This window comes from Muntiacus reevesi, chromosome 2, assembly GCF_963930625.1.
Source record: "Muntiacus reevesi chromosome 2, mMunRee1.1, whole genome shotgun sequence".
In the NCBI taxonomy this organism is placed as follows: Eukaryota; Metazoa; Chordata; class Mammalia; order Artiodactyla; family Cervidae; genus Muntiacus; species Muntiacus reevesi.
This window is the reverse complement of record NC_089250.1, coordinates 279,458,609-279,474,390: the sequence shown is the minus strand read 5'-3', so window position 1 is coordinate 279,474,390 and position 15,782 is coordinate 279,458,609. Positions and strand designations below refer to the sequence as shown.

General features: G+C 43.3%; 1 protein-coding gene across 1 annotated transcript; it reads right to left on the bottom strand.

Moving 5' to 3' along the window:
• Positions 1 to 7,454: 7,454 nt before the first annotated feature.
• Positions 7,455 to 13,430, bottom strand: LOC136161829 (zinc finger protein 419-like). The gene is made up of 5 exons (XM_065926942.1): positions 13,209 to 13,430; positions 10,840 to 10,878; positions 8,946 to 9,072; positions 7,810 to 7,900; positions 7,455 to 7,634 (listed from the first exon to the last, which is right to left on the bottom strand). Exons 1-5 carry the CDS (start codon positions 13,221 to 13,223, stop codon positions 7,595 to 7,597), a joined length of 312 nt encoding a protein of 103 aa, XP_065783014.1. The 5' UTR covers positions 13,224 to 13,430; the 3' UTR covers positions 7,455 to 7,594.
• Between the last annotated feature and the right edge of the window lie 2,352 nt (positions 13,431 to 15,782).

Sequence of the window (15,782 nt, the reverse complement as noted above, 5' to 3'; positions counted from 1 at the left end):
CATAACTATTTTGAGATTGATCCATTTTGCTGCATGTATCAATTATTCATTTGTATTGTTGCATATTCATCCATTATATGGATATACCACAATTATCTTTTATCCATTTGCCAGTTAGTGGATATTTAGGTTGTTTCCAGTTTGGGGCTATCACAGATAAAACCGCTGTTTATGGATGTACCACAGTTTATCCATTCACTGAGGGATATCTTGATTGCTTCCAAGTTTTGGCACTATGACTAAACCTGCATTATGCATTGTTTTGTGTGGGTATACATTTTCAGTTCATTTGAGTTCAAGCCTCAGGGCATTATTTGCTGGGTCACATAGTAAGAGAATATTTAGTTTTATAAAAAAACTGCCTTCTTGGAGAAGGAAATTGCAACCCACTCCAGTATTCTTGCCTGGAAAAGTTCATGGACAGAGGAGTCTGGCGGGCTAAAGTCCATGGGATTACATGACTGAGCATGTGTGCACGAGGGTGAAGGGAGATGGGTTGGTAGCAATAAAGTGGTAGAACTAAAACAAACAAACAAAAAAAAACTGCCTTCTAAAGTGATTGCATCATATTGCATTCCCACCAACAGTAGGTGAGAGTTCCTGTTGCTCCATGTTCTTATATTTGATGTTGTCAATGGTTTGGTTTTTGCCATTCAAGTCGGTATGTAGTAATAGTATATTGTTGTTTCTTTCATTTGCAATTCTCTAATGACATATGCTGAATATCTTTATATTCTTCTAACAGTGTCTTTTGCTGAACAGAAATTTTAAACTTTAGTCAAGTCCAAATTACTCAGTGTTTCTTTCATGGATTGTATTTTTGGTGTGTCTAATGCATCATTGCCTAACCCAAGGTCTGTGTCCCCTGTATTATTGGCTACGTGTTTTACTGTTTTGTATTTAGGCTTATTATCCACTTGAGAAAATATTTGTGAAAGGTGTGAGGTCTGTGTCTGGATCACTTTTTTTTTTTTCCCCGTGCTATGCAGCTTGTAGGGTCTTAGTTCCCAAACCAGGGATTTTAACCCATGTTCCCTGCAGTGGAAGCAGGGAGTCCTAACCACTGAATCATGTTTTAAAGCCCCATTTGTTGAAAAGACTATCATTTTTTCATTCCTTTGCCTTTGCTCCCTTTTCAAAGATCAGTTTACTGTATTAGTGTGGGTCTATTTCTGTGATTTCTATTCATTTTTTGCACTTAGTGAGGTAATCATCACGTGGCTGTGTTTTTGTTTTTTTTCCTTGCTGTCTTTTATTTAAATGGTGCATGTGTGCTAAGTTGCTTCAGTCATGTCTGACGCTCTACACCTGTGAACTGTAGCTTGCCAGATTCTTCTGTCCATGGGAACTAATCTTGCATTTCCTGCAAGAAATCCCACATGATCATCTTGAATAATCCATTGTATATATTGCTGAGTCATTTTTCTGATATTTTGTTAATGTATTGTATAGATAGATGAATGGTAGTGGGTTTATAGATCTGTTTTTCTCTGACTTTGGCTTCAGAGTAATTCTGATGTCAAAAAATAATTGTTTCCTCCTCCTTATTTTCTGGAGGAGTTTTGAAGGATGAATGATAGTTCTTTTTTAAATGCTTGCTGGAATTTCTTAGTGAAGGCACCTAAGCCTGGAATTTTCTTGTGGGAAGACTTTCAATAAAAATACAGTCCAGTAATTTTTTCAGTTTTTTTCTCTTGAAAGGAACGGCTTTGGAGTATAGTTGATTATCAACACTCTGTTAGTTTCAGGTGGACAGCAGAGTGATTTGGTTATACATATACATGTATGTATTCCTTTTCAAATTCTTTTTCCATCTAGGTTATTTCAGTGTTTTGAACAGAGTTCCCTGTACTATATATAGTATGTCCTTGTAGGTTGTCTATTTTAAATACAGAACTGTGTACATGTCAATCAACTCAATAATCTCTTGCATCCCCCTCCCCCCACCACCATCCAAGTTTGTTCTCTAAGTTTGTGCATCTGTTTGTTTTGTAAATGTGTTTTTTTAAAATCATTCCCTTATGATACCTTCAATTTCTCTAATCAGTAGTGTCTTCACTCTTGGTTTTGTTGTCTTCTTTTCAGTCAACCTACAGTTTTGTCAATTTTGAAAGAACCAACATTTTTCTTCATTGATTTTTAAAGTTTTTTTTTTCAGTATGTTCTAATTTTATCATTTCCTTTCTTATCTTTGCTTTGGGGTTTGGTCTTATTTTCTAGGTTTCTCAACAAGGAAGGTTAGGTTATTGACATTATTCTTCTTCTGTAATGAACTGTAAATAAAGCGATACATTTCCTTTAAAAATTCCCCTTGTAATTAAGATATTGGGCAGTGTGTAGTTTAATAAATCTCTATTAAATTTGCAGGGATGGTACAAGAGTGGGAAGAATGCTTATGATTTTTCAGTCCAAGTATTTACTGCTGAAATGGGGAAAATCTGGGTTATCTGAAATACCTTCCACTGTCAGGAAGATTGAGCTAAGCTGTTGGTGACTAATGTAGGATTAGCCTCCACGTCCACCAGAATTTGATGAGGATGACCATGTACAGTCAACTCATCTTGAATACTAAAGGGTATGACAGATTATTGGGCACTTTCCTTTCCTCAGGGCACCCCGTTTTGATTTGAGGCATATTCTCTGTGTCAGTTTTTCTCCGTAAGATAGGAAATTCTTTCTCCAGTGTTCACTCCATTTATTTACAAGTGTCCTTGTCAATAGGTAGTTGGTTGGGATGTGGGCCCCTTAGCCTCTGCCCATCATCTGCAGGGACACGTTTCTTTGGATCCCGTCTTATAAATATGCTAATCTGTCCTGAAAATCTACAACTTAAACATATTTTTGTTTCATTGATTAAACTGCAATCAATTTTTCTTTTTAATACTTCAGGTCTGGATTTTAGGAGCCTTAGACTTCCTTTCCTGACCTTTCTATGATCCTCAGAGTTTTTGTAGAACGAGAACTCCCCATCAATCCCTTCCTGATAAAGTTTCCAATCAGCTTTTGTCACCTTTTCACAAAAGCTTAGCATCTTATGTTCCAGCCAACAAGGCTGTATAGGTTAGATGACCTTAGTTAGATGTACCCTAAAGAATTCTAAATTTTTTAATAACTACTTGCTGGTTTATTTGGGTTGAGGAGAATCTGTAGTTATATATTTTAATTCAGCTCAGGCCCAAGGTTTAAATTCTACAATTTTCTGCATGTGACTCACAGCTGGAGTCGATCTTCAGAAGTAACTGGCATTTGGAGTTTTAAGAGGAATTGTTGGGAAAATGTGAAATTGTGTGTGCATGCTAAGTTGCTTCAGTTGTGTCTGACCTTATGGACTGTAGCCCACCAGGCTCCTCTGTCCATGGGAATTTCCCAGGCAAGAATACTGGAGTGGGTTGCCATGCCCTCCTCTAGGAGATCTTCCCGACCCAGGGATCAAACCCATGTCTCCTGCTTTGGCAGGCAGGTTCTTTATCACGAGCGCCACCTCAGAAACTGAGTTCCCCTGCTGAGTTTATGATTAACCTCCCTATCCAAAAATCTATTCCTTTTCTTTTCTCCTCTTACCTAAATCCTGTGCTAAACTCAACATTAATAATACTTGAATATTACAAAAAGTTATTAACAGTGATTGTGTAGTTACTCAATGAAATTGGAAAAAATATATAGTTCTAGAGAAACTTAACTGTTATAGGGGAAATAAAAAACTTAAGATCTCAGTGGCTACAGCTTATTACAGTGAAAAGGATACGATGAAGAGTAGCAAAGGAAGATGGCATAATGTGACAGACTCCAAGAGGAACCATGTTGGCAGGCTGCAGTTGCCCCATTGCTTAAAGTCTTGGGTGTCTCAGTTTCTGGCCTGTGCACCTCTGGAAATGTTACCTGGTTTGGTAACAACCTCATTCACAGCTTGAAATGGCCATAGTTTGGAGTATTTGTACCAGGGAAATTAGCAAACACTACAACCAGGGGTCGATTTGCTGTTTTATAAATTGTTGAGACTTTAGAAAGTAGTGCAGAATGAGTTAATAATGAGGAGTATATATGGGGAATACCACAAACATTCATTCCACCCAGCCACGCTGAACTGAAGAAAAGTCAAGTTCTAACACATTTCTTTTATTGTCTTCTTAGTTATTCATAAAAAAGGAAATATCAGCTAAAATTCAGTACCAAATGATAAATAACTATTATGAACATTTTATCAAAGACATGCATTTGGCAAGTGAACACATTAAAAATGTTCAACCAGACAGACCATCAGGCAATAGTGAGGTAACTACACACTTTGAAAATGGGTAATATTTAATATGCTGACCATACCAAACAAGTACAGGTGAGGAATATAGGGGAGTTGGAATGCTCCCAGTACTGTTGATGGGGAATGCAAAAGGGTAGTCATTCACTTTAGAATATGAAACCATATATTCATTTAAGAAAATTTATGTACATGTTCACAGTAAACTTTCTGTGATAGCCAAGCTGGAAACAAAGCACAAAATCCCATTCATCCATTAACAGATAAATGGATAAACAGTCAACAGGTGGTGTATCCAGTGCATTTTTCAGGAATTAAAAAAATTAACCATCAGGTAATTCCCCAGTGGTCTCTGCTTTCACCACTGAGGGCCTGGGTTCAATCCCTGCTTGGGGAACTAAGATCCCAAAACCTTGTGGCATGGCAAAAACAAACAAAAAGACAACCATTCACATCTGCAACATGGATAATTCTCAAGATAATCATGTACCATGAAAGGAAAAGGCAAATTCAAGAGGAAACACATTAACACTCCAATGACATTAACGTTCTAGAAGACAGGAACTAATAGAATGTGAAATAAAGAGATTGAGTCCCAGCTGCCTGGGGGCCCAGGGAGATTTCAGAAGGTAGATGTGGGAGTAATCAGTGTTTGTTGTTATGGTGGTTCTGCGGTTTTACACACAGTAAAAGTTACCAAGCTATACATTTTAAGGCTATTCAGTCCACTGCATATCAACTATACAGCTCAATTAAGTTTAAATAAAAATTGGCTTCACGTAAAAATCTGAATCTCCTTTTTAGAAACGTGGAACTCTGGAAACCAACACATTAACTATATCACCTCTCCATGTCTCATGCAAGGGGTTGGGTCCCAGTAGTAATGAAGGCAGATGAGCAATGGAAGGTGTTTCCACTTGAGTTCTCCAGGAACTCTGCCTGGGTCCTAAAAAAATCACACACCTGGACTACAGGATCCACTCTCCCTCTTTTCCCCTCCACAACTGTGCAGCAATGGCCTGGAGATAAAACCACCTGCAGGTGCTGTGAGGATCCTAAGACCTTTACACTGGCTCAGGACGAAGTAACTCTGTAGATCCAGAGAATTCCTTTTAAAAATCTCCTAAACAACCAGTCACATTTGAGGATGAAACTTTAGAAAAGGACCATTCCTTCTTCTTTGCTAGTCTCTCGGGACCTATTCACTCCCCGAGTGTCTTCTGTACCAAGTATGGTTCCTGCTCAGTGTCTGTAATCTCACACTTAGCAACACCAGCCTGCCATGTTGTGGACATTATGGTATGTGGCTCTGTTCCAGCTGGACCTAGAGAACGTCTTCCCTTTGACAGTGCTGGGGGGATGATGTGACACTCATGCTGTTCTAAAAATCACTGGTGGTTCTCACGGCTGCCCTCACCTCAGGGTGACCTCTGAAACCAAAAATTATGACATTCAGGTCACAACAAAGCCCTGTAGTCTACCCCAGGAGGCCTTGGACAACAATGCAAATTAGACCAAAACTGCAGTGAAAACTCCTCTCTGCCATGATACTGTCCCCAAACAGGTAACACACAGCTGGAAAAACCCACTCTGAGCATGACGTGAAGCAAGCCGCCAGCAGGAGGCAGACTGGGTCACCTTGGTCACAGGTGGTTACGCCCATGTTCCAGTCGGTCAGATAAGAGAGTACCACCCAAGTGCTCAGGCTACTCAAGCTTCCCTCCGTAGCAGCAGGAGCACAAAACTCTACCAACTCTGATCACACTGAAGTGACCACCAGTTGGTGGAAGCAAGCTGATTTTTCCCACAGAAACTCACAGTGACATGAAGTCTGGAAAGGGCCACGGGCACATTAGAAAGTGCAGCATAGCTTCTTAAAAGCGTCCAATGAACCGGGTACCCACAGGTAATCTCCACACTAGGGCTGTGCAGATGGGTGGCATTCAACTTCCAGTTGCTGAGCCCCGCACAGAGCCTGTTCGGTAAGATGTTAGCTAAGGAGACAGTTCATTGTTTGCTTCTCTGCTCATCTCATTAGAAGCTCTTTGTCGACTATGAACTTTCTGGTGACGAAGAAGGTTAGACCTTCGGCTGAAAGCTTTCTTACACTCGCTGCACTCATAGGGTCGATCTGGGCTGTGATGTTTCCGGTGCTCAATCAGAGCAGACCTTTGACTAAAGACTTTTCCACATTTGCTGCACTTGAGAGGCCCTGCTCTGGTGTGAATTTTTCGATGTTGAGTAAGCTGGGTGCTCTGGCTAAAGAATTCTTCACATTCAGTGCACTTGTATGGTCTTTCTCCAGTATGAATTCTCTGGTGTTGAGTGAGGCCAAAGCTTTGGCTAAAAAGTTTTCCACATTCAGTGCATTTATAAGGCCTTGCTCCAGTGTGAACTCTCTGGTGCTTGATGAGAGTAGAGCTTTGGCTAAAAACTTTTCCACATTCACTACATTCATATGGCCTTTCGCCAGTGTGGATTCTCTGATGTTTAATGAGGCTGGGACTTTGGTTAAAAAATTTCCCACATTCACTGCACTCATAAGGCCTTGTGCCTGTGTGAACCCGCCTGTGTTTAATTAAATTGGAGTTCGATGTAAAGAATTTTCCACATTCACTGCATTTATAAGGCCGTGATCCAGTGTGAATTCTCTGATGTTCACTAAGGCTGGAGCTTTGGCTAAAGAATTTCCCACATTCACTACACTCATAAGGTTTTTCTCCAGTGTGAATTCGCTGGTGCCGAACAAGTGTGGGTTTGTTGCTAAAAGCTTTCCCACATTCCCTGCACTTATAAGGCCTCTCTCCAGTGTGGACTCTCCGGTGCTGAACAAGTATGTGTTTGTAGCTGAAGGTTTTCCCACACTCACTGCATTCGTAAGGCCTCTCGCCAGTGTGGACTCTCTGGTGCTGAGCAAGTCTGTACTTGCGGCAGAAGGTTTTCCCACATTCACCGCACTTATAGTGCCTCAGTCCATTGTGAGAGGCCTCCACACACTCGGTGACCTCTTGTGGAGTGACCTGGTGCTGGAGAAGATCAGAGCCACCAGGGAAATCCTTCCCAGGCTCCTGGCATGGGAAAGACTTCTTGGTTGTATGAATGGTGCGACTCTTCATAAAGGCCTTACCCATGTCTCTTCTAAAGAGTTTCTCTCCACTGTGCTGCTGAAATTCCACACCTGCCCTACACAGTGTCTGGACAGGGTTCACTCCCAGGTCCTCAGCTAGACGCAGACCACCTTCTACATCCAGGTTACCCATGTCCCAGGGATAGGCCTTCTGGATGGACAGGTCTGTCTTTGAAGTAATTATCTGTGGCACTTCTACAGAAGCACTGTGCTCAGAAGTCTTCTCCTTCATCTCTGCTCTCTGCCAATAACCTGAAAGCAAAGAAATGTGGGTGAATTTCATGTACATCTTGGTAGAAGCGGGGCGCCCCATCACAATACATGTCTGACACAGAAAGAATAAATCCATGGGATTATTTTCAGGACAAGGGAGGTGGGAGCAGCTTAGGAAAGGGGCTCTACACATCACAAAACAGGGACGACTCACCAGGCAAAAGACACAAGGATGGGGTGCAGAACACGGGGAACCAGGGGTCCACAACTCACTCCTCCGGAAACGGTTTTCACCAGGGCCTTGGCTGCTGGGGACACGTGTGTGCTGTGTGCAAAGCTGTATCCAGACCCAGGAAAATCCAATTGTCACTGAGTAGCTGGTGATCAAGGACCATTTTGAGGATAAGTGCAGGCCTCACGACACATTAGGTGTAGGCCAATATTGAACAGCAGAGAGGTGAGAATGGAGAGGACTGCCGAGGAGTGGAAGGCAGAGAGGTGAGGGATAATCCTGGGCGCAAAGTCAGAGTAGGTATGACGGAAAGAGCAAAGTGTCAGGAGTGGCGAGGAGAGAGAGGAATGAGGTTCACAGTCACTGGCCTTGGCACCAAAATAGTGTGTGGCACGGGACACGTTCCTGATATGGTCTGAATCCAGCCACGACATCACTTCCTCCCCCCGATGCCAATCGCCAAGGCCAGGCCCACTCTGAGCCCCTCTTGCTGTGCCTGGAGTCATGTCCACTCTGTCCTGTACCCAGGGTTCTCCTCCCAGCTCCAGCGGGACAATAACATGGGACCTAGAAGATGCAAGTCCTAAGGGAAAGACAGGACAGGTGAGTGGTCAGTACTGGCCCACGGGGGCAATCAATTCCAAAATCATCTCAGGAAACAGACACTATCACATAAAAAACCTTTGAGGGGGGGTATCACAGAAATAGCCAGGTGAGCCCCAGGAAAAGTGACTATGCTGGCTCCCAACAATTGCTGGTATAGTGAGGGCCAAGGAAATAAATGTCAGCTGGAAGGGGGAAGAGCCTGGAGCGCCAATGTGCAGGGGTCCACTGAGTCATCTCAGCAGGGAGTGGCTGGGAACCCACAGAATGCATTCTAAGTCTTTTGGCTCAGAAAACCTTTACTAAGAAAACTTCAGAGCCGCTGGCACTGGGGCTACCTGTGAAAGGAGTTGGTCCACACACTCATTCAGCCTTGGCACCCAAAGCACAGAGGACAGGGAAGCAGTAAATGAGAGGTGCCTACTGTCCAGCTGTGAGACGAACAGACTTGCCTTGGAGAAAAGCGGAAAGTCAGGGACCTGCCCAGGACACTGGGATGGGGGTGAGGGCCTTACCCAAGGACGCAACTAGTGCAAAGGTCTCCAGCATGACATAGCAGTACAGGCGTCTCTGGGTCTCATCAAGGAGCCTCCATTCCTCCTGGGAAAAGTACACAGCCACGTCCTCAAAGGTCACAGGGCCCTGTGATGATGGGAACAGAGTGTGCATAAGCAGCCTGTCTCCCCAGGACCCCATAAGTACCCCCAACCTAGTCCAAACTCACTCCGGAGTCATCCTCTTCCCCAGCGACCCAACTTAAGAGGGCAATAGTACCCAAAACTCTTCATGTTTTCTTGAGCACTAGCTCCAACCCCAGTAACAACACGCACATCTACAGACAGATGCCTTCTACGCTGTGGGCCTGGGATGTAAGGCCTACTCCCTCTCCTGAAAAACAACAGCCTGACAGTTCCCAGGGTGATGCACCCCAGATGCCAGCAACTTGGGCTCATCCTCCTTTCTTAACCTCCTGGAGTGAGGGCACTGGGACTATTTGTTCACACACCTTCCCCACATCTGTGTCACCCACTGGACCACCTTATACATCTGACCCCCATCACTAGCACCTGGACCACAAAATTGTCATGTCTCCTGTCTCCTCATATATCCTTCTGCACATGACACCTGAAAATCCTTTTCAATGCAGCATAATCCCACCAAACCCCAATTCTCCACTGGCAGCTCGCCAGCCCTGTTCTGAAGGCCTCCCCACCAGGCCTTGGTCCTAGTTCCAACCTCACTCACAACATGCAGACCTAAAACCCCTGGTCAGGGTCCACTTCTATACTGCACATTATGTCTCCTTACCAATTCCAATCTCTGTCCATTCAAAATCCACACCTACTTGACACACCTTACAGAAGTTCACACGACATTCTGTCACAAACTCCCCAAGCTCCACCACAAAAGCCTGGTAAGTCCACAGGAAGAAAAGCGAGCACCAGTCTGACTTTGCTATCACTTCATCTCCATTTCTGCTTTCCCTCTGCATCAATTTCACAGCCACTGTCCCATGAAAACCTGGGCCACCTGCTGACCCCCCCCAACACCTTCCCGCTGATGACCTTTGTAACAGCCCCCTTTGTTCCCTTGTCCCATAATTGCATCCTGAAGCCTCCCTGGCCCTCTAGAGTGGCATGTTCAGCCACCCACTTGTCTCTTGTATTTGAGAGTCATTGGAACATCATCTGAGATTCATCAGGGCCAAAACCCAATTCCTAATATTCTCAGTGAAAACGACTGCTACCACTGACTTCCCTGAATCAGTTAATGCAACTTCCACCCTTCCAGATGCAAAGGGAATAAACTCTGGTGTTATGTATGATGCCTCCATTTTAGAAAATCTGGTCAGCCCTACTTGTAAAAGTCCTGAAGTCAAGTATTTCTCCTACCTCCATATCCACCCCTCTGTCGAGTCACAACAAATGCTCATCTGGATGACTGCAATAGCCTCCTTGATTATCTCCTCGTCTTTCCCTCCCCTAGTCTGTTCTGCACTCTGCACTTAAGAGGGAGCCTCTTAAAACCTAAGTCAGATCACTCTTCTCCTCTATTCCAAATACTCCATGGCTGCCATCACTCTGAACAGACTTCTGAGAGTACAGCTTCTCAGCAGAGTATCATTCCAGGCCTGACTCTGGCCCTCTTGCTCTCTGTCCTCACCAGACATTAACAGAGACTTACAAGTCCTAAAACACACCCATCTCAGTTGCATCCTCAAGCATTTGTGTGGATTTCCCCTGTACCTAAGACAAGCTTTCACATTTAGGCCACTGGCTGCCAAAAATGTGAATCTCCCCATAGAACCTGTGGCTTGGACTTGGAAACCTGGGCTGAGGGTTTCTCCAGGGTCTCCAGACACCAAGTCCAGGAAGAGTAGCAGCAAAAGACGTCCAGGACACCACTCACCAGTGAAGGGTCCATAAGTGGCTCTTCTGAATGTGGAACCTGTGGGAAGAGAAGGGCCATGTGACTTTAATACCCATCAGCAACATAGACAAAAGATTAGAGTGAACCACTATTTCAGACAGACACATAAAGGAAAACTAAAGTCATGTAAAAGAGGGCAGAAAATGTTATGCAGTTGTGCCATAAAATCATGTGGATAACCTGAGAAAAGGTTTTTCAACAGTGGTATAAACAAGTGCAAAGCCTCCCTATCAGAATCAGGTCTGGTGTGTCTGAGTGGCATCCTCGAGGCTAGTGTGATTGCAACCCAATGAGCCAGAAGAATAACGGATTGTATTAGTGAGGAAATGCTTGTGGCAGGTCACATAGCACTATTAACACTGAGCCACAAATATCAAAATCTACTCCATTTTATGTTAGGTCTGTTTCTGACACTCCCATTTGAGTCCCTTTTCTGTTTTTCCCTTGCCAATAATACATTTTTCTCTTCCTATCACTTGTGGTTGGCTCTAACAGGTGACCAGGAGTTCTTATATGTCCTTTTCAAATTTTTTTCTGGTTATATTGTAAGTTATTGTATATAAACCTCCAGTTTACATAATCCAGATTAAATTCTGGTTTGAAATTATTATAACATTATATAGTATAATTCAAGAACATGTACTTTTTCTATTTATCTATATTCTTTGATGTTAAAACTTTTCCATAAATATTCAGAGTATCTGTAATTTCTTACATGTTTTTCTCTCCTGCAATAGAGAATGGAACCACCATGTACTGACTATGCATGCAAAATGAATCTCTGATAAAGGGGTTGTTCCTTAAATTTGAGTAAAATGCTTTGCCTCCAGCAGCTGGGGATAACTGGACCTCATTTTGGACTCTTTAAACTTAAGAGAAAAGATATAAGTGATAGGACCTGAACTCTTGTCCATCCTCATTATAGAAGCATGGAAATATCTTCTTGAGTTCTTAACATCCTGTTACAGGTTTGAAGCATTATAACTTTTTATCCTTATAATGATATATTTGGCCCACTTAAAATAGGTACTTAGTAAAATATCTCAATAATTTTCCCTTACAAGATGGCCAGAGGAAAATGATTTAACAGTGAAATAAATATTACTGGAAAAGCACAATCTCTTAAAATACTAAAACAGTCTGTGTGTGTATAGACTGTAAAACAGAAAAGTTTATATAAGGCATAAGTGTGTATCAAAATATAACTATGAAACAGTTTAATAATTTCATTCAAAGAACTAAGTTAAAATTAGTAGTATGAAGGAAAACAAATTCAGTAAGTGGAAATGTTAATTTAAATACAATAAAAATGTTAACATAGAAACTAAACAGATGTATGCTTAATGTATCTTCCCAGAACACATGGCAAGTGTGGCTACAGTACCACTGTTTATAGACACATCGGAAATAAAACAAAGACCACCACCATCAACATAGAGAAAAGCCTTTAACAGAAGGATTTATAAAGACATTTATTCATATATTCAGATCTATAAAAAACTATACAAAAAGGAAAATGACTGGCTACTCTGCATGAAGGAGGGTATCCAATTCAATGGACATGAATTTGAGCAAACTCCAGGAGATAATGAAGGACAGGGAAGCCTGGCATGCTGCAATCCACAAGGTCACAAAGAGTCGGAAACGACCTAGCAACTGAACAACCTCGCATGAGAAACATGGGTAAAGTCACATCATATTGTGCAAATGAAGAAAAAGACATCGTAAGTGAAAAAGACATTCACTAAGTTTTAAAACGAAGGAGCGAAACTAAACTACAGCCGTCGCATGTTTCCCACATAGTTGGCAAAACTATTAAGAAAAGCAAGGAAACCCTTACTTTAAATAACAGACAATACCTTAACTTTGGGGGATGAGTATGTTTTGGGCTTCCCTGGTGGCTCAAATGGTACAGAATCCGCCTGCAATGTGGGAGACCGGGGTTTGATCCCTGGGTTGAGAAGACCCCCTGCGGGAGGGCGTGGCAACCCACTCGAGTCTCCTTGCCTGGAGAATCCCCAAGAACAGGAGACTGGCGTCTCCTCAGTCCATGAGGTCGCAAGGGCACGACTGAAGCGACTTCCTGGGGTCCTGTTGATAACGCATATTTTTTATCTCAGGTGGTTAACGGATACTAATTTTAGATCTGCTTATTCAGCTGCACGAGTAAGTTCTCCGTGATTTTTTTCCCCCCACGCAGGTCATATTTTAAAATCGTAAAGTCAAGGTTTGGGGGGCACGAATAAATATACATATAAGACATTAGTAAGAAAACACTAATAAGAACAAAGATAACTCAGGATGAAAAGAACCGGGTGGGGGGAGGGCCCGCAGGACGCAGGATTCACCTGAGTCGGAACCATCAAGGTGGCTGCCGCCAAAGAGTCCGTTGGCGAAGGCGGGGTCGGGCTCTGCAGCCCCCGTCCCGACCCCGAGACACAGTCAGGTCGGATGGCGCCCGCGCCTCGCCTGAGACTCGCCTCGGAGCAGCAGGCACAGCGGCCCTCCAGCTCCCAGGTCTCAGGCCGGCTCAGCGTTAGGAGACACCCCAACCGTGAACTGATCCGAATTTACAATATGTCGCCGGGGACCCACACCGGAAGGTCCGCCCAGAGACCGTTTTCTAGAACGGAAGTGTCTCTGTCCTGAGTCTTCATTGGTCCATTGTCCCTGGCGCCTGGCGCGGTGCCTTTAGGGTAATGTAGTTCATAGCGCTCCCGTCGCTGGCAAGAGGTACAGCTCCCCAAGTCGGGGAATTGCACCGCCTCACCGGTAGGGTTGCTGTGAAGTCCCCAGGCTGCGAAGACTGCGCCAGTTACACGCGCTTTAAAGGGTTGCACCCGGATTTCCATGAAACATAGTCTGTGCTGATCACATAGAAGTATAGTAACAGTAATATTTCAGATGTTTGGCCTCTCTTGCCTTCTGAGATGGCCCACTCTGTCTATGGAGTGTGTCTCTTTCTGATTTAGCCTTCTTTTACATTAAAAAAAAAGAAGAAGAAGAAGAAGAAAGAAAGAAATTTTGAGACGGTCCCCAAAGCTTCCCAAGTGGCGCTAGTGCTAAAAAAAAAGAAAAGAAAAGAAAAGAAAAAAAAATCTACCTGCCAGTATAGGAACCCAGGGTTCTATCCCTGATCCCAACTAGGAGGGAAATGGCAACCCACTCCAGTATTCTTGTCTGGAAAAATCCCATGGACAGAGGAGCCTGGCGGGCTACAGGCCATGAGGTTGCAAAGTCGGAGGTATCTTAGCGACTAAACTTCAACAACAAAACAGGCCAAACTAAGTGGTCACATGATACCAGGTTGTCACTCAGACAGAGTGCATCCATGCATAGCTGGAGTCCAATAAATATTGTCTTATTGCTCTTCATATAAATGTAACCTAACTTGTTGGCTACAATTTATGAGTGGTTCTGTGTTAGGTCATAGTAAAACAACCTAAGACTCCAGACAGGGCCATGGTGAACAAGACAGAGGAGGGATGTGGGGCAACTAGAAGCAGATGGACCATGTACTGTGTCTTTGGTTCCCTCAGAAAAAATGTAGACTTAGTGATGGCGTGTCCCATTCAGGAACTGATGCATATTTCAGACTCCACATTTTAATACATATCCAGTTCTTGTCTCGGAGAAGGAAATGGCAACCCACTCCATTACTCTTGCCTGGAAACTCCCATAGATGGAGGAGCCTAGTAGGCTGCAGTCCATGGGGTCGGGAAGAGTCAGACACTTTCACTTTTCACTGTCACGCATTAGAGAAGGAAATGGCAACCCACTCCAGCGTTCTTGCCAGGAGAATCCCAGGGACAGAGGAACCTGGTAGGCTGCCATCTATGGGGTCGCACAGAGATGGACATGACTGAGGTGACTTAACAGCAGCAGCAATTCTTATTTAGAAGCTAAAATCTACCTATCTGAAAAGAAGAGTGACTTATAACATGTCACTTCCTGCCTGGAGAGTGACTCCATGGTTACAGTCATAGTTTATTTGGGGCAGAGGCAATTGAACCCTGAGATAAAGCCTTGCAATTTCATGATCCTCTTTCCTTTCTGGGGAGTCAATATATTATTTCACCTGCAAGTGCAGAGACAATGCATAGAGTTGAGATTACCTCGGGAAAATATCTGTGAAATGTTGAAGTCGTTGAAACCAATCATCGGTTATTCAAAGTGCTGGCCAAAATAACTCTTGGCCATGTCCACAAAGTTAGAATCTTAGTGAAGCTTAAAGGGACACTGAAGACTGAGAGTGAGGAAATGAAGCTGAGCATGTAGTTACACAGGAACTTGGCTAGTCTGTGGATCTGGCTCTCTAAATTGTGATTTATTGTTTATTTATTTAATAAACAATAGTGATCTTTTTTTGTTTATGAAACAATGCCAGCTTGAAGGGAGAGGTGGAGAGAGCAGACTGACTTGCCAGAATGCTGAAAGCAAGCAGGGAATCCATGGCATCATATTTGTACCCTCACTGACAAACACTCAGTAGATTGTGTGTTCCATTCCAAGCACTGATTTGGCTGTATAGGCTCATCAAGATTCAAAGAGCCCAAGAACCTCTTTCCTCTTGAGTTTGACCTTTTGGTCAAAGTGATAGACAGTACAAACTTAGTGATAAGATTTTCAATTACATAAGATTTATGTGTAATGAGTGTTAACCAAAATTTCAGAAAAAAATACCTGATTGGTAGAAAGAGACATTTGTTTGGGGCTTGTTAGGACTGCAGCCTTGAAGACGCAGTTTTGACAAGCATTAGAATCATGTTCCCCTAGACCACAAAATCCCCACTCCAGTGTTCTTGCCTGGAGAATTCCAGGGACGGGGGAGCCTGGTGGGCTGCCGTCTATGGGGTCGCATAGAGTCAGACATGACTGAAGTGACTTAGCAGCAGCAGCAGACTACAAAATGGAGGAATTTT

What these genes read in the sequence shown, in the direction of transcription:
- LOC136161829 (XM_065926942.1), bottom strand. An exon ending in TGCACTAGTTGCGTCCTTGG is followed by an intron (nt 7,901 to 8,945) that starts GTAAGGCCCTCA and finishes TGTCCCCAGCAG; the next exon opens with CCAAGGCCCTGGTGAAAACC. An exon ending in ATCCTTGTGTCTTTTGCCTG is followed by an intron (nt 7,635 to 7,809) that starts GTGAGTCGTCCC and finishes CTTTGCTTTCAG; the next exon opens with GTTATTGGCAGAGAGCAGAG.